The sequence below is a fragment of the Staurois parvus genome, unplaced genomic scaffold (genome assembly GCF_062004578.1).
Source record: "Staurois parvus isolate SC_StPar_1 unplaced genomic scaffold, SC_StPar_1.0 ptg000490l, whole genome shotgun sequence".
NCBI classification, from domain to species: domain Eukaryota; kingdom Metazoa; phylum Chordata; class Amphibia; order Anura; family Ranidae; genus Staurois; species Staurois parvus.
In genome coordinates this window covers 19887-39351 of record NW_028318286.1, presented here as the reverse complement: position 1 = coordinate 39351, position 19465 = coordinate 19887, and the positions used below count along the sequence as shown (strand labels likewise).

The 19465-nt window shown below is 45.9% G+C and overlaps 1 protein-coding gene across 4 annotated transcripts in view; it reads right to left on the bottom strand.

Moving 5' to 3' along the window:
• Positions 1-19465, bottom strand: part of MAPRE1 (microtubule associated protein RP/EB family member 1) — a 37320-nt gene that overhangs the window by 2710 nt on the left and 15145 nt on the right. For 2 of the 4 annotated variants that reach the window (XM_089689663.1, XM_089689662.1), the window contains exons 2-6: positions 16234-16359; positions 11168-11313; positions 8117-8324; positions 3395-3516; positions 1700-1852 (exon numbers count right to left, since the gene is read on the bottom strand). In XM_089689663.1, coding sequence (XP_089545789.1) covers positions 1700-1852; positions 3395-3516; positions 8117-8324; positions 11168-11313; positions 16234-16354 — 750 coding nt within the window. In that variant the 5' untranslated portion in view covers positions 16355-16359. The remainder of the gene's footprint in view (positions 1-1699; positions 1853-3394; positions 3517-8116; positions 8325-11167; positions 11314-16233; positions 16360-19465) is intronic. The other 2 variants (XM_089689665.1, XM_089689664.1) reach the window with 1 other exon arrangement.

The following is a 19465-nucleotide window of genomic DNA, read 5'->3' as shown; positions in this document are numbered from 1 at the left end:
GATGTGAATATTATAACATTATAAATTGGAGTTTTAAAAGTCTTTACATTCAACTTAAAATGCTTTAAAAAAGTCCACATTGAGCCAATATTGTGTGGTAATGCCCCTCTCAAAATCCAGAGAGCTACTGGAGGCGTGGCCAAGACACAACTACAGAGAGGAAAGGTTCGATGATGCTGGGTTTAGAAAAACCTTAGGATGGGAAGCAGGCACTGAACTAGGACTGTTGGGCCGGACGGGAGCAGTGCAGGAGCGGGTTGCTGTTCATAAACGGCACCAGCATTTACAGCCTGTGTGCGCTCCCTGGGAGCGTGCAGCACTGCGATCCGGTGCCCACTGTGTCCGGAGGACACAGAACACCGATCACTGTACGGGACCTCTGTGTGAGGTCCCGATCATGTGATCGCTGATTGGCTAATCAGTGATCACATGAACAGTAGTAACCAAGATGTCCTGAAAGATGTGCTTTCTACTTGGGAAATCTGTGAATGATCACAGAGGTCACATGGTACAGGGCTATTCAGAAAAGCCTTGTACCATGTGACAAGCTGTGACCAATCACAACTCACACAGTATTTCTCAATGGCTGCAAGAATGCAGCCAGAGAGAAGGAGAAATTATTGTTTTTATAGCCTTTATGGGTGTAAAAGCAATATAAAAAACCAAAAAAAAAAAATCTTCACCACCCCCCACAAGTTGTGGGTGACACTGTACTGCTAGGGTGACAGCATGGAAAAAAAAAAATAATAAACACACACAATTTTGAATATTAATATATTTTTGGTTGTAAACTAGTTTGGGTTTTTTTTTTTTTACTAAAAAGATAATCGAATAAATTTTGCCCAAGATTTATGAAGAAAGATTTGCAAAATTTTACAAGAAAAACTCTTTTTTTTCGAAATGTTTGGACTTTCAGTTATATAGCAAAAAAGAAAAAAAAATCCCAGTGGTGAATAAACACCACCAAAATAAAGTTTTATTTGTCTCAAAAAAGGCTAAAAAATTCATGTGTGCGGTGCTGCATGATCGCGCAATTGTCATTTAAAGTGTGAGAGCGCTGAGAGCTGAAAATTGGCCTGGGCAGGAAGGAGGTAAGAGCGTCGGGACTGGAAGTGGTTAAACAATGTGAACAGAAGAATGAGAAGCACTAAAAGCTGCTTTTGCATCAATATCTTACCTAAAAGTTGGAAATGGATTTGAGCTTTAACCCCTTCACGCCGGCACCTTTCGGGCCTTTAAGAGTTTCAGAAGCCGGGGGCGGGGTTCAGAGACATGTGACCGCCGTGACGGCGGGCACATGATCGGGAAAGGTCCCGATCGAAAGAGGAGATCGGGACCTTTCCATGAGTACAGGACATGTGTGCTGGGAGTGCGCAGGGCGCGTGCTCTTGGCACATATGTCCCTTTTTAATAGAGCGCAAATGTGCGGCCGCTCAGCGTCTAGGCCCAGACGCCGGATATTTGCGTGCGGCCGGCATGAAGAGGTTAAACAATTCCAACACAAGTTATAGGCAATAACTGTCTGGATACATGAGCTCTAAAACGGCAAGTTCCTCAAGAGCACCCACCGCCGTGCAGGGTATCTGTGTAATGGACAGAGGAAGTAGCGCTCAGGCACACGATCACCACCAAACCAGGACAGGAGCACTCCCTGACCTGTCACCTTGTCTTAATGGTGTCCCGATGGAGGAATACTTACATCTGTGGCGTACAGAATCTCTATGATCCTCTGAAGGACTGGGTCGCTCTCTCCCTCATTCTCTTGGCAAATCAGCTCAATATTCCTTAGCTTGCCGAAATAAAAGTCTCTTTCTTTTTCTAGATCTTCAACGGTAATCTTAAGAACATTTATCTGAAAAAGCCAAAAAAAAAAAAAGTACAAAGCCCACATTACACACTGAAGACAAACCCAAAATGAAAAAAAAAAAAAAAAACACCAAAAACAAAAAACCTTCTAAATTGAGTATGCAGGAAAGTCTAACGGGACAGTAAACTAGAACTCTTTTAAAAAGCGGAACTTTTTTTTTTCTTCTTTTATTCATAAGACACCGCAGGTCACTTCTGCATGAAAGAAAAAAGAAAAAAAAACTAAAAAAGGGATACTTCCTTTTTGCAAACTTAAACAGCATGCAAGCCTCAGCATACAACCATGGTAATCTCCTGGAAGGGATGAACTCCTAAAGCCCTTATGCAGAAGTTGTGTCACCCCAGCCAGGCCAACAGAGATCACTAAAGATGGCCATACACTATTCAATTTTTGGGCCAATTTCCTTTAGATCTACCTTTCACTGTGTAGTGCGAGGGCCCGCCTAATTGGATACAACTGAAAGTGTTGTTTAGGCTTGACCTCATATTATATGGTTTTTGGTAAATATAAAGCAAAATTCTCAAGAAAATTGTATAGTGTATGGCCAGCCTAAGAGACATGTGGGAAGGGTCCTGGAACAAGGAAAGCTATAAATCCCAACTTTTGATGGCTGAAAGAGTTCCTAGAGCAATCTAAATCATATGAAAGCATGAGAGCAGCACGAGTCTAAACCTAAAAGTCAGCCTTGAGATATGTTCTCGGTCTTGTTTTCTTTTTTGTTTCTGGACTTGCTTTAGACTTGTGGCACTGCGGGGGGCCCGGGGCGGCCAGATACAGGCACTGCGGGGGGCCCGGGGCGGCCAGATACAGGCACTGCGGGGGGCCCGGGGAGGCCAGATACAGGCACTGCGGGGGGCCCGGGGAGGCCAGATACAGGCACTGCGGGGGGCCCGGGGAGGCCAGATACAGGCACTGCGGGGGGCCCGGGGAGGCCAGATACAGGCACTGCGGGGGGCCCGGGGAGGCCAGATACAGGCACTGCGGGGGGCCCGGGGAGGCCAGATACAGGCACTGCGGGGGGCCCGGGGAGGCCAGATACAGGCACTGCGGGGGGCCCGGGGAGGCCAGATACAGGCACTGCGGGGGGCCCGGGGAGGCCAGATACAGGCACTGCGGGGGGCCCGGGGAGAGCAGATATAGTGAATGCAGGGTCCGGGGGTTTAGTAACTTTACTCAATCTCACACTGAGGTGTTTTATCGCTGTTTGACTTAAAATGTGTTTATATAGAAAACGCTTTAGCAAGTCTCAATCCGGCACCTTATTGTGCCTCTAACATGGTATGGTTACCCAATAAGTAATTGCTTGGTGTGAAAAAGGCAGGTTAAGATGTTTCCTTGAACCCAGCTTAAACTACAAACACCGGAGCACGAGAGGGAGGTTACAAACAAGCAGCTGCAATCCCGCCAGAAATGTGCGGAATCGATATCAAAGTTAAAATCGATACTAGAGTCGGACTTTGTGACTTTGCACAGCTGTAAAGTCTCCTGTGCCAGCCCAGCCGTCTACAGATTCATTTTTTACATTACCTGTTGGATTAGTTCTGCAGACTCCTCTTCTCCATTTCCAATACCTCCAGGTTTCCTGCCAATCCCCTGGGCAGGTTTGTTGGGCGCTGGGGTTCTCTGGGCTGGTACGGCTCTCTGTGGAGCTGAAGAACAGACACAAATATTACACACAGAGACCCTCATAGCCACAGAGCAGAAAATGTGCCAAAGGAAGCACCATAACCCAGAAATTGTGCTGAACCACCTCATTGTGCACCCCTCTCCACCCCAATGTGCACCCCTCTCCACCCCAATGTGCACCCCTCTCCACCCCAAGGTGCACCCCTCTCCCTGACAAACAAGTACCAATCTTAGCCATTTTCCTTCCGTCTTCGGCAGCTTTTGGAAGTTTTGTCTCACCAGACTCATCTGTAGAAGGTACAGTATTCATTGATCAGTGCCATTGACAATCCCAACACTATCCTCTGTCTGGTCACATTCGAACCAGATTTTACTTTCCTCAGACATTGACATAAAAAGAAACCGTGAATCAAGTCATTGTTTACAGATCTCTATTCATTGAAATAAAAATAGACCCCCAAAAGCTTTTGTATGGTGGTAAACAAATGCAGAGAGACACCCGATTAGTGCCCACCAATCACCTCTTCCTCCAGACATGTTTATAGACCAATCAGCCATAACTTTATTAACGCCGACAGGTTAAAGCGGAGCTCCACCCAAAAGGGGAAGTTCCGCTTTAACGACTGCTCCCCCGCTCCCCATTAAGGATTGGCACCTTTGGGGGGCTTGGGAGCGGATACCCAAATTTTACAGGTATCCCACTTCCGGTCCGATTGCCTAGGCCAGGGGTAGGCAACCTGAGAGTCGCAGGACTGTATGTTCCATCATGCCTCTGCAAGTCATAGCTGTAACTGTCAGTTTTGTAATCTTTGCAATGCCTCATGGGAAATGTAGTTTCACAACAGCTAGAACGCCGCAGGTTGCCTACCCCTGGCCTATGCGAAAGGTGTCCTCCCTCCCTCCTCCCTGTAGTCTTTTGGGACACATGACAGGTCCCAGAAGACTACAGGACCATTCACAAAGCGTAGCTCTACTGGCACATGCGCAGTGGGTATCCGGCTGTGAAGCCACAAGCTATCACAGCCGGGTGCCCATACTGAAGATGCCGGCCTCCTGGAATACAGGACGGCCGGTAAAATGGGCTGCGGGGGACACACCACGGGACCGAGGGACAGGTAAGTGGCTGTCTTTTAAAAGTCAGCAGCTACAGTTTTTGTAGCTGCTGACTTTTACTTTTTGACAGCGTGAGTGGAACTCCACTTTAAGTGAACAACATCGATTATCGTGTTGCAATGACATCTGAAAGTGGATGGTATATATTAGGCAGCAAGTGAACATGTTATCCCTGAAGTGGATGTGCTGAAAGCAGAAAGGGGGGGGTGAGAATAGACATTGCAGTTTGCGGCGTACGGGGCTGTGTGGCCGCAGACCGGTCAAGGAGCTCATGCTGTCCACAGCGCCTACAATGGACACGTGAGCATCAGAATCGGACCGCGGAGCAATGGAAGAAGGTGGGTCTGTTTGGGGAGTCACTTTTTTTTGGAGGTGTTGTCTTGTTCTCCAAATTCTCCAGATCTCAATCCAATTGATAACCTGTGGGATGTGCGGGAAAATCAAGCCCGACCCAAGGAGGACCCACCTTGTTATTTAGAGGACTTAAAAGGATAAGTTGTTCTCTCAAAAAAAAATAATAAAGATTGTTTTGAGTGTAAAAAAAAATAAAAAAAAATGTGCATTTATTACTTTTTTTTGTTCTTGTAGGAGCCTGTAAAGCACGGTACCAACAATTTGGCCCTCTGCTTGCGCGTACCTCATATAGGCAAGCGAATGCTGACTGACAGGAAGAAAAACTACCACAACACTGTAGTACTTCATTGAGAACTACAAGCAGGCATCCACTAAAGCTGTTGGGACTTGTAGTTTCTCATTCATAGGATACTGTGAATGAGTGATGCGGCTGGGGGAGCTCTGTGCGGCCGCATTTTTTAAACAATTTTGACAGCTAGTAGGGAGGGGAGAAGATCCCTTGCTAGCTCTCAAAACAGAGCATTGGGGAGGAGCGGGGCTGGTCATTTCATAACATGTCACACCCTGAATTTGGGCGTAATGTTATAAAAAGGTATAGCATACGCCCTATGAGTATGTGTGTTTGCACGAAACGCGTCAGCTAGGAGCTACGCCGCTGTGACGTCGAGGCTCTGTGGTGGTCCGGCAGCCATCTTGCCTATACACACGGTCAATGTCTTTTTGATTTTAATTTGCCTTACATTTGTACCTGTGACTGGATTATTAAAATTTGAAGCAGTATCACGCTATGTGGCCTCCTCCTTTTTTTGGACTCTTTAGGAGTCCAACCATCCGCAGAGTTCTTTGCAAAGGAGAGAGAAGCTGCTGTCATCCACGAGCTATCCAGGGAGAAATCCATACCAGACGGTAGAGGCCCCTTTAAGACACTTCAGCTGACCTTCTGAGATATTGTTTTCTCAAATGCGCAATAACTTTGCGCATCTGGTGAGTGCGCAATTTATTATTTGGTTCGGTACAATTGGATGCTTATTTCCCAGAAATCTAAAGGGTCCCGATTACATTGGCAGAGATGGCTGTGGGGGTAGACCACAAGTAAAGCCAGTAAAGCTGGCCATACATTATACAATATTCTTGTACAATGGTAAACATTTATGCAATCAGACAAGTCACTGCACTACATAGCTGAAGGTAAACTGAAAGGAAACTGAATAAGACGATTGTATACTGTATGGCCAGCTTACGATTATTTTGACTTCTACTACATCTGACCTTTAATAATTGCAGCTAGACCACAAAAACACACAGACTACAGTTCTTCTGTAACTACCCACTACCACAACTCCTCCTTAATTACATAAGTGTTAAATGTTCAAAAGGATAAGTTCACCTTTTAGAAAAGAAAAAAAAAAAAAAAAAAGAAAAAAGGGGTAAATGCACTTTTTTTGCAGGTAAAATAAAAAAAAATATATACATTTAAAAAAATGTCCAAAGGAGCCTGGAAAGCATTGCACCAGCGATCAGAAGACCAATGATGTCATGCAGGTCTCCTGCAGACCTGTCAGGATATCTGCTTGCCCTATGGGAAAGCAGATATACTGACAGGAAGAATGAATGAACTACAAGCTGACAGCCGCTAAGGCCATTGGTGCTTGTAGTCTCTCATTCACAGAGGACTGTGAATGAGTGACGTGGCCATGTGTGTGGTGCCCTGCACGACCACTTTTTTTTTTTTTTTTTAAATTTGACAGCTAAGGAGGGAGAAGATCCTCCACTAACTGTCAAAGCGAAGGGCAAGTCTGAACATAACATGTTACACCCTGAACATGGATGTAATATGTTACGAAAGGTGAACCTATCCTTTAAAAGCTGCTAAGCAGGAGTAAGTCTAGGCAGCACAGTGGCTAAATGGTTAGCACTTCCGCCTGGCAGTACTCGGGTCGTTGGTTCGAATCCAAACCACGGCACCACCTGCCTGGAGTTTGCATGTTCTCCCTGTGCCTGCGTGGATTTCCTCTGGGTACTCTGGCTTCCTCCCACACTCCAAAGACATGCTGGTAGGTGAACTGGCTCCTGTCTAAATTGGCCCTAATATGTAACCCTTACCTAATATAATCCTTGAGGGTTAGGGACCTGAGATTGTACGCCCCTTGAGGGTTAGGGACCTGAGATTGTACGCCCCTTGAGGGTTAGGGACCTGAGATTGTACGCCCCTTGAGGGTTAGGGACCTGAGATTGTACGCCCCCTTGAGGGTTAGGGACCTGAGATTGTACGCCCCCTTGAGGGTTAGGGACCTGAGATTGTACGCCCCCTTGAGGGTTAGGGACCTGAGATTGTACGCCCCCTTGAGGGTTAGGGACCTGAGATTGTACGCCCCCTTGAGGGTTAGGGACCTGAGATTGTACGCCCCCTTGAGGGTTAGGGACCTGAGATTGTACGCCCCCTTGAGGGTTAGGGACCTGAGATTGTACGCCCCCTTGAGGGTTAGGGACCTGAGATTGTACGCCCCCTTGAGGGTTAGGGACCTGAGATTGTACGCCCCTTGAGGGTTAGGGACCTGAGATCGTACGCCCCCTTGAGGGTTAGGGACCTTGGATCGTACGCCCCTTGAGGGTTAGGGACCTTGGATTGTACGCCCCTTGAGGGTTAGGGACCTTGGATTGTACGCCCCTTGAGGGTTAGGGACTGATGTGAATGTACAATATATATGTAAAGTGCTGCGTAAATTGACGGCGCTATATAAGTACCTGAAATAAATAATAATAATATACTATGGGCAGTGTAGTGTTTGTACAGAGCTGCATAACACACAAGTAGGCACCTCGGACATTGAACATGCCAGTCTAGAGACATGAAAACCCATTACAAACTATGCAGTCTCCTGATGCACGCTACAGATCCCCGAGCAACACTGGGAGTGGCAGAAGCAGAAAAAAGGCCCCAAGCCCCGGGACACATAAACCTCCTCTCAGCAACCCTCCTGTACAAGACTGAACACAAACAACTGAAGACATTTACCTTTTCACTAATGGACCCTTCTATACGACATGAATAAATAAAGGAACCCTTTGACGCCACACTGCCCTCAGCAAAAACCTTACTGGCTGCTCTGAGTACAGATGACGCATTTACAGCCAACTCCCCTCCCTCCCACATACCTGAATTTGTTGATCCAATGGGTTTCTTGGGTTTGTTCAGGACTGGAGTGGGGAGAACTGGAGCGGGATTTGAATCTTGTCCTTGTCTGGCAGCCACTGGGTCATAGTCTTTTCCGTCGTAATTTGCATCGAAAAACTTTTTAAACCACTGTATAAATTCAAAGTTGTCTTGGAACTTTCCTTTCACCAATTTGTCAACTGGAATTATCTACAGAAATAAGACATTAAAAATAGAAAAAAAAATAAATAAAATATATATAATAATAATAGTAATAATAAGAATGTAACATTGTAACAAAGTATTAGGTCCCGGGGCAAAATCCACTTTGCTCAGCAGGGGATAGGTCCACTGAGCAGAGCAGAGCGGATGACAGGTCAGTATATGCAGAGCGGACACAGCCTGCTCCACTCTATGGGCAGTCACGTGTCAACAGACAGCCGCTTACGCCAGACTGCCCTCCAATCCGCCTAGACCGAGGGGGACGGATCTCCTTCCACTTTTTTAGCGGAAATGACTGGAGGTAGGCAGGTGTAAACGGACACAAGTCTTATTTTTTTTTTGTTATTATAGTTTTTATTAAAGTTTTATCAAAATAGAACGTGCTTGACAGAAGAAGCGAATACAAAACAACATCTATATGACCCAGACAGGGGGGGGGGGATTAAAAAAGACAAAAGTTATGTGCAATTGATAGCCCCTGCGTGGGAGTGATTTCTTGCTCCTGCGTTAAACTGTTAAGTTAATAAAAACCACTGAAAAAGACAAAAAGATAATCACTAGTGATGCACGACAAGAATATCAGTATCAAAACAGAAGTCTGTTTACACCCGCACAGGGGTGGACTGACAACTCATGGGGCCCCCGGGCAACAGGGGTGAACTGACAACTCATGGGGGCCCCCGGGCAACAGGGGATCATGGGGCCCATGTCCTCGCCCACACTCAAACCACACCCAAAAAAGCCTATGAAAAAGGTACCAGGGGCATCTCATGGGGCCCCCTACTGACCCCAGGCCCTCGGGCAGTGCCAGAGTTCCCAAATGGTCAGTCCGCCCCTGCAGCTCCCTAGGGGTGAATAGAGGGTCCGATCAGGTATACCTGAAAAACTGACAGGCGGACCCGATCAGACCAATCATGTGAAAAGGGGCCTAAAGTAACATTGTAAAAAAGTATTTTTTTTTAAGATTTTGATTAGGAGTGGCACAGGAGGGAAACTGGGGCAGCGTTTTCATCAGGAAAAAAGTATTTTAGCCCCAAGATAACCACTTTAAAGTAAAGCCAAAAAAGGTACAGAGGAGAGGGATTAGAACCCCGACAGGTTTTGCTGCTGTTTGTGTCACCGTAAGGGAAATTGACCCTCTGTTTGTCCTTTTTACCATGATCATTGAAGGAAAAAATAATAAATAAAAAATAAAAATGTGAGATCTTGCATGGTGCACCAGACCTAGGGAGACTGACAGTTGTGTTTCTTCCATTTGGGAATGATTGCACCGACTGTTGTCACCTTCTCACCAAGCTGCTTGGCCATAGTTTGGTAGCCCAGTCCAGCCTTGTGTAGGTCTACCATCTTGTCCCCGACATCCTTGGACAGCTCTTTGGTCTTTGCCATGGTGGAGAGTTTGGAATCTGATGGTTTGATTGCTCCTGTGGACAGGTGTCTGTTATACAGGAAACACAATGAGATTAGCAGCACTCCCTTTAAGAGACTGCTTCTAATCTCAGCTTGTTACCTGTATGAAAGACACCTGGGAGCCAGAAATCCTGCTGAATGATAGGGGATCAAATACGTATTTCCCTCATGAACATGCAGATCAGTCATCATTTGTTAGATGCATTTCTGCTGAATTTGTTGCTATTCTGTCTCTCAGTGTTACACCAAACATTAGATTTGTAGACCGATCATTTGTGAGGGGCGAACATTCAACATCAGCAGGGGAGCAAATACGTGTGTGTGTGTGGGTGTGTGTGTGTGTGTACATACATACACACATATATACACATATATATACACACACACACACATTTTTTTTAATTTATTCTCCCCCCCCCCCCCCCAAATTTTGTAGGATTGTTCCCAGGACAGTAAGAGAGGACAGATCTTCCACTGGGGACACTAGTTCTGCTGACTCCCTTAATTTGCAGGGATTTCCTCTCACTTCCTGTTTTGCCTGTGGGATGAAAGTGAAGATAAACCTCCTTAATGGGACAAAAAAACAAAAAACAAACAACTGACAGGGATTATTACCCTCCCTTATGCTATTTTAAAACCTGCTTTAAAGTGTACCAAAGCCTGTGTTCTGTAGTCCAGAGGTGAACTGGGCACAGCTGGTAAGGCCACAGAGTGCACATTACTAAACACCACATTCCCCTCTTCTGTAAGGGGAAGGTGTTCTGTAGTCCAGAGGTGAACTGGGCAGAGCTGGAAAAGCTGCAGAGTGCACAGGAACTTGCAAACTCATAAGTGTCACAACCCCTAAGACCAACTGCAATGCTGTTAATGTAGAATATGATGGACTCACCTCCTGAGAGGGTTCAGTATGATACAGAGAGCAGCACAACGCAGCCAGTCATTCAACCACGTAGACAAAGGACATCTTGTGAGGGAAGGATGTCATGGACCCATCCCCTGAGGTGACATCACTCATACTGACACACAGGGGATCGCTGACGTCTAATCAGCAGTGCTCTCTACATTATCAGGGAGAGGTGAGCCTGGAGTTCATCCCTAAATTCTTTTTTTTTTTGGTTTCTTTCTAGCACATGTACAAACTCATTGTTCAGTACCTTCAAAACAAACTGGACTGCAGTTTTCATTGCCATAGGCAGCAGAAACAGACAAAGGATCCACAGTTGAGTAAACTAGCACTTACGCAACCATGATACTTTGGCATAAACATGAAATGGTGAGTAAAAGCCTCTAACCAGTCTTCACTTGTCGGAGAAATACTTCTTGCAGTAATAATTTCCTGTTTACATCACCCGCACACTGACAGACGGGGAGGAAGCCGTGAACAGGAACTTCCCATAGCACAGCAATCAGATGGCACTCACTTTGTCAACACCCATTTTCTTGAAGCCGGCTTGCAGGACTTTGTAATTCTGGATGTACTCGTGTTCCAGCTTGGCTCCGAATTTCACTTTCTTTAGCGTGACGCATCCAGGAAACAACATGTCCATGAACTGACAATACACGCTACCTAGGGGACAAAAAGAGCACTGAGGGTCAGCAAACAAGCCAGGAAGGGGGGTAACATATGTACAAGTTAGGTCATTAGTCAAAAGAGACATAAAGCAGAACTATACCCCCCCCCCCCCCACAATGATGCAGCATCTGGACAACAATCACCAGGTGCTCACAGCTTCGGTGGTCTTCTTCTAGCATTTTTTCTTTGGTCATTTTGATTGGCTAGGCTGAGATGACATCACTCCTGCACATGTGCAGAGTTCAATTATCTCAGCATATGCCAAAATAACACACTACACTGAGCATGTGCAGCTGGGAGTACACTACAGGCAGAATATTTTATTGTAGTAGGTCTATTCTAGATCAGAAAGCCGACCTGTTCACAGATGATGATTTTTATACTAAAGTACCAGTTTAACCACTTCCCGTCCGGCCGCTGTATATAAAACGGCCAGACAATGGCAGTGCAGGGGCGGGTTGCCGTTCATAAACGGCGTCACCATTTTGGATTGAGCGTGCTCCATGAGTGCGCGGCACCACAATCCGGTACCCGCTGTGTCCTGCATGCTGTACGGGACCCTCTGTGCGAGGTCCTGATCATGTGATCACCGATTAGCCAATCACCTGTACGCTGTACGGGACCCTCTGTGCGAGGTCCTGATCATGTGATCACTGATTATCCAATCACCTGCACGCTGTACGGGACCCTCTGTGCGAGGTACTGATCATGTGATCACTGATTGGCCAATCAGTGATCACATAAATAAGTGTAAGCAAGATGTCACTTCTGACATCAATGCTTACTACGTGTGAAATCTGTGAAGGATCACATGGTACAGGGCTATTCACAACAGCCTTGTACCATGTGACCAATCGCAGCTCACACAGTATTTCTCAATGGCTGTAGGAATGCAGCCAGAGAGGAGAAATGATTGCTTTCACAGCCTTTATCGCAATGCTAGGCAACTGATGCCAGCCACAAAAAGAAAAAATACAGTCATGGCAATGCTAGGCCACTGATGGCAGCCACAAAAAGAAAAAAATACAGTCATGGCAATGCTAGGCCACTGATGCCAGCCACAAAAAGAAAAAAATAGTCATGGCAATGCTAGGCCACTGATGCCAGCCACAAAAAGAAAAAATACAGTCATGGCAATGCTAGGCCACTGATGCCAGCCACAAAGAATAAAATCATGGCAATGCTAGGCCACTGATGCCAGCCACAAAAAGAATAAAATCATGGCAATGCTAGGCCACTGATGCCAGCCACAAAAAGAATAAAATCATGGCAATGCTAGGCCACTGATGCCAGCCACAGACGTCCGGTTTGTATAGACAGGCTACTTGCTCTCCTATAAACACCGTGGTCACGGCAGCCCCGGCTCCATTCCTTCACCTTCCTTTTTATTTGAACAACGCAGTTCCAACCCAAACTGTCCTGAGACATCTATAACCCCTTACAATGGCTGGCATTGTTCCGATGCCGCTTTCTAGGACTGCTCTACAAACTGGAATGTTCAGTGATGAACGCATACATGCTGATTATTGTGTGTTGGCGGTCTTGTCTGAAAAACAGATCTTTAAAAGCAAAAAACCTCACAAACACACAGAGGATAAAAGTCTTCAAAAGCTTAGAAGAGGAATTAACACAATAAAAAAAATAATAAAAAGGACAACAAAAACGTTCAGTTGACCGAGCAGTGGAAGCTCTAACGATTTTACCCCGTAGTCTCATCTGGCCAGCAATTTAGCATTCTCACAGACAACAAAGCAAGGATTGTTACTAAAAATGTGACAATGAATGAGGAGGGTCACCGAGCAACAAACACAGAAGCCAAATAAGAGAAGGCTGCAAATGACTGAAACTGAACTGTCCGTGACAAAGGGAACCTAACAATGCCCGGTCACAACACAAGGCAAACTAATGCAGGCCATAGACTGTTTATTGTCCGATTTTCCGTAGGAAAAACGAAACATCGTTCGTTCTGTAAACCGATGTTGCCACCAATGATTGCAAAAATTGTCAGTTTTTCACAAATTTTCCAGCATGACCAATAAACGAAATGAGGAACCGCAAAAATCGACCAATGGCCGATTATTCTTTCAGATGGGAAAAAAAAAAAAAAATCGCCCGATAAACGAACCGTCTATGGCCTGCATAAGAACTAAAACATAAATATAAAAAAAAAACAATTAGAGAGAGAGAGAGAGAGTTCACCAATGGGGGCCAGTAAAAGTTTAAGGTGCACAAAATTTGTATCAATAAATAAATAATTTGCGCTAGTAAATGTGTATAAAAAGAAATCATCAAATCATAAGTCCAGAAAAAAATATATCCAGAAAAAAATATATATATGCCAATACCACAAAAAAAATAAAGAAACTTTTAAGTGCAAAAAACTTTTGTGCAAAAAAAGTGTCTAAATATGAAAAAAAATTTTCACCAAAAAACCTTAATATAATGGCAGATCATCCATAAATATATCTTCAGAAACGGAAACTCTGCAACACACCGATCCTCATCGATCGAAATAACAGGATGAAAAACTTTGTAGTTAATCGAAAATCCACTTCTCCAATAGATAAAGGACCACCTTCAAACGTATCCATGGGGGGAAATGCCAAGCACTCGAGAGAAACAGAAAGACTTCATGGTGCAATATTATAAAAACCAATTCCTTTATTAGGTACTCATTGCACTTACTCAAGAGGTGTCCCAGCCGACACCAGCATCAACAGCATAACAGCAATCACATAAACGAGCCTGGCTACTCAGCACATGCGCAGTAGCTGGTAGCCAAAAACGTAATGACGTCACATCAATCAAGCTCCGCCCTACGCGTTTCGTCGACGTCCTCACGGAGCGGAGTGAGGATGTCGATGACGAAACGCGTAGGGCGGAGCTTGATTGATGTGACATCATTACGTTTTTGGCTGCCAGCTACTGCGCATGTGCTGAGTAGCCAGGCTCGTTTATGTGATACTAAACAATATGATAGTGTGACAAGAACACGCCTATCTGAAAAAGAAGGTTTCTAAATATTTCTAAATATCTAAAATTCCTAATAAAGGAATTGGTTTTTATAATATTGCACCATGAAGTCTTTCTGTTTCTCTCGAGTGCTTGGCATTTCCCCCATGGATACGTTTGAAGGTGGTCCTTTATATATTGGAGAAGTGGATTTTCGATTAACTACAAAGTTTTTCATCCTGTTATTTCGATCGATGAGGATCGGTGTGTTGCAGAGTTTCCGTTTCTGAAGATATATTTATGGATGATCTGCCATTATATTATCAAGGTTTTTTGGTGAAAATTTTTTTTCATATTTAGACACTTTTTTTGCACAAAAGTTTTTTGCACTTAAAAGTTTTTTTATTTTTTTTGTGGTATTGGCATATATATATTTTTTTCTGGATATATTTTTTTCTGGACTTATGATTTGATGATTTCTTTTTATACACATTTACTAGCGCAAATTATTTATTTATTGGTACACTTTATATATGGTGATTTTTTGCAGCTGGTACACTATTAGTAAGTTATATAATTTTGACCATAGGCGCTATTATTAATTTTTCTTACAAAATTTGTATACCTTAACCCCTTGGCGCCTGCACCTCCCGGCCCTTTAGTGGTTTCAGAAACCGGGAGGCAGGGTGGGGTTTGGAGTCGTGACCGCCGTGACACTACGTCACAGTGGTCACATGATCGGGAAAGGTCCCAATCAAGAGAGGAGATTGGTACCTTTCCGTGAATACCGAACATGTGTGCTGGGAGCGCGCGCGTGCCTACTGGGCACTTATATCCTCTTTTTTTTATTTTTATCTTTTTTTTCATACAAATAGAGCTTTCTTTTGGTGGTATTTAATCGCCGCTGGGTGTTTAATTTTTTGCGCTATAAAAAAAAAAAAAAAGAAAAAAATGTGAAAAAAAACGTTTGTTTCTATTAAAAAATTTTGCAAACAGGTAATTTTTCTCCTTCACTGATGTGCATTGATAGGCGGCACTACTGGGCACTAAGTGGCGGCACTGCTGGGCAGCACAGGTGGGTGGCACTACTAGGCACTGATGGGTACAGGTGGGTGGCACTGCTGGGCAATTGAGGGTGGCACTGATCATCAGTGACCCAATAATCGGTGCCGATCCGTCCTCTGACAATTGCTGGTTATCGGCAGTACTTTCCTCATGCTGTGACAACGTGAGGGATATGCAGCTGCTAACCGGCAACTGCATTTACTGATGATCTGCTGTGTCATTGGACACAGCTGATCACATGGTAAAAGGCCACTGTGATTGGCCTTTTGCCACATCACATGATCAGCTGTGTCTGTAGGACACAGTGATCACGGAGATAGCCAGGTGCGTGCGGGAGGGCGCATTCTCGGAGGACGTCATCTGGCGCCCTCCCAGGACAAGACAACCACGTTGTAGCGGTCATTCAACTATAGCGCGGTTGGAAAGTGGTTAAAAGCCTTTGTTCTGGACAGTGGCAAGAACCCCTGTCAGGTTTTCATTGCCTGTGCAAAACCCACACCCACGCCTTCAAGAGGGAGCTCAACCCAAAGTGATGATGTGGGACGGCTTTATGTACTCTGAGTGTCCCATGTATTAAGGGTTTTCAGGACAGTTCTTATTGTGCACTCTTCCCGCAAGTAAAGTGCCTTGACCCCCGGTTCACATCTGTGCGGGTGGTGCCGCTGCGGATCCACATGAAAATCCGTGCAGCCACACCACCCGCAAGGAGAACTGCGGACCCGCGGGAAGATGCCATTAGTTCTAATGGCACGCCGCCCGCGACTGGAAAACGCAACCGTACTGGGGACCGAGGTTCCAGTGCAGGCTGCGTTTTCCAAAGAAACCCATTTTCCAAAGAAAAAGGGACAACCGTTTCTCATGTTTATCCGTGAAGTATGAGATTTTCATGCATGTTACCTGAACAGAGTTGCTCTATCTTGGTCAGGTTGACTTGCAGAGATTCGTTGATCCATGCCAGCATGTCATGACGACTCAGATTGTCACTTGTCACTGATGTGGAATAAACATTAACAGCCATTTCTTCTGGAAAGAAAGATAAAATATAGACACATGAAAACCAGGTTTTACATACTGGCCCAACTTTCCCCATTCCATGTCATTGTGATGGGAGACCGTTGCGTCATGGTAGTCTGCATAGACAAGTACACATGTTCGATGCTGGCAGGAATTATTGTTCTTCTAAAAAGGGTTTCTACTTCTTCCAGAGATTGGGATAACACTGAATCCATTAATGGCAGCACAGTGCCTTGTGGGGTAATCTGTCAATGTGAAGATCGCTTTACATAGTGCAATGGAAAGGGATCCAAACGGCACCGACATTCACACTAAAATATACAGGAATCCTACTAAATGATTATACAGGATTTAAATTGGATACGAAATTGGAATCTCATTAATCCGTTTATTTTTAGCTGCTTGCAGACAGAGGAAGATATATATGCAGTGGCAGGAAATGTCGTCTTTGATGCCCAGACGCTGCATTTATGAGTCGGTGGCGGCCCCAGGTTGTGTCACTGCTTCTGATTGGGAGCAAGAGGGATCATGTGACTGCTGCTTTCAGTATGCAATCACATTATAGAGAAATCACACTGCCACCCGGCATTAACCCCTTCCAGTCCGGACGCTTTCTCCCCCCCCTTCCAGTCCGGACGCTTCCCCCCCCCCCCTTCCAGTCCGGACGCTCCCCCCCCCCCCTTCCAGTCCGGACGCTTTCTCCCCCCCTTCCAGTCCGGACGCTTCTCCCCCCCTTCCAGTCCGGACGCTTCCCCCCCCCCTTCCAGTCCGGACGCTTCCCCCCCCCCCCCTTCCAGTCCGGACGCTTTCCCCCCCCCCTTCCAGTCCGGACGCTTCCCCCCCCCCCCTTCCAGTCCGGACGCTTCCCCCCCCCCCTTCCAGTCCGGACGCTTCCCCCCCCCCCCCCCCCCCTTCCAGTCCGGACGCTTCCCCCCCCCCCCTTCCAGTCCAGACGCTTCCCCCCCCCCCCTTCCAGTCCAGACGCTTCCCCCCCCCCCCCCTTCCAGTCCAGACGCCTCCCCCCCCCCCCCCTTCCAGTCCGGACGCTTCCCCCCCCCCCCTTCCAGTCCGGACGCTTCCCCCCCCCTTCCAGTCCGGACGCTTCCCCCCCCCCCCTTCCAGTCCGGACGCTTTCCCCCCCCCCCCTTCCAGTCCGGACGCTTTCCCCCCCCCCCCCTTCCAGTCCGGACGCTCCCCCCCCCCTTCCAGTCCGGACGCTTTATCACCCCTTCCTGTCCGGACCAATTCTCAGCTTTCAGCGCTATCACACTTTGAATGACAATTGCACTGTCATGCAACATTGTACCCATATGAATTTTTTAGCATTGTTTTGAGACAGGTAAAGCTTTATTTTGGTCGTATTTATTCACCGCTGGGATTTTTATTTTTTTTTGTGTAATGTCCAAAAATTTTGAAAAAAAAAAAAAAAAAGTGTTTCTTTTAAAATTTTGCAAATAAATATTTCATCATAAATCTTAGCCAAAATGTATTCCGTTATCTTTTTAGTAAAAAAAAAAAATAACCCAAAATTACAATTTTTTAAACATTTTTTTTTTTTTTTATATTTATATGGTGTTTTTTTTTTTACATACTGTCACCCTAGTAGTACAGTGTCACCATAGTGTCGCACCTTTACTACTTGTGGGGGATGATGAAGATTTTTTTTTTTTTTTACACAGATTGCTTTTACAGCCTTTATGGGTGTAAAAGCAATCATTTCTCCTTCTCTCTGGCTGCATTCTTGCAGCCATTGAGAACTACTGTGTGAGCTGTGATTGGTCACAGCTTGTCACATGGTACAAGGCTGTTGTGAATAGCCCTGTACCATGTGATCTCTGTGATCATTCACAGATTTCACACGCAGTAAGCAATGATGTCAGCAAGTGACATCTTGCTTACTACTCTGCATGTGATCACTGATTGGCCAATCAGTGATCACATGATCGGGACCTCGCACAGTGGTCCTGTCCGATGATCGGTGTTCCACTGTGTCCACAGCGGGCACCGGATCGCAGTGCTGCGCGCTTCCAGGGAGCGTGAAGCAGGGGGCGGGGAGGCCGTTTATAAACGGCCACCCGCCCCTGCACTGCCACCGTCCCGCCGTTTATATACAACAGCTGGACAGGAGGTGGTTAAAGCCTACCTATGGAGCTGCAGGGAGGGGGTGTGAAGGGGTTAAAAACATTCTGCATCACACAGCAGAAACCAGATTTATAATCAGACAATGGCAAGAAAAATCATATTTTATCAGAACCTAAAGAACACTTGCATAAAAAAGGGATTTGTATTTTTATCCATCCAGTCCAACAAATCACACAACTGCGCCTCACAGCACAGCCCCGTTCGGTAGGACAAGACTGCTGTCTACTGCCATTCAGTAACACTTTCAGGTCTGGTCCCTCCCTCAGTCTGTCACTGGACAGTAAAAGGAGAAGCAGCTCATCCCTCTGCTCTTTCCTCCTACCAGCATGATTCTTGCACTGTACCACAACTGATTGGCTTCTTGAGCGGCTTGTCCCTCGCTTAGGCTAGGTTCACATCTATGTGGCCATATGGGCCTCGGTTTGCACCGATACGACAGGCCGTTCATTTGAAGGGGCTGCCGTGCTTTGCTGTAACAGTGTGATCGTTCATGAAAACATTTGGACCCATATTGGTGATCCTCAAAAGATCACATAGTTTCAGCAAGGCAATGTTTCGTAGTCTCAGGTCTGTTACATGCCTGATGAAGGGGTCCTGCGAGACTCCGAAACTTTGCCTTGCTGTAACTATGTGATCGTTCTTTAAAACATTTGGACCCGTATTGGTGATCCTCGGTGTGTTGCGGACATTCTCCTTTATTAAGATGAATGGCCCCTGCCCACGGGTCCCGTTAATGTGCGAGTGGTCGCAGCTCTGGGAATCTGTGCAGGTCCTGCAGCGCCTGCACAGGTGTGAACCTGGCCTCAGACTGAGCTCTTCTATACAGGAGCTGCAAGAGGCTAAAGCAGGTTAAACGAAGGTACACGGAGTACACTGAAGAAACAAAATTTAAAAAACGGAGCTAAAAACTTACCTATCCTTCAATGGTCCGTGATCTTCAGCTGGGTGCCACTCTTCGGCTGTGTTCATTGGC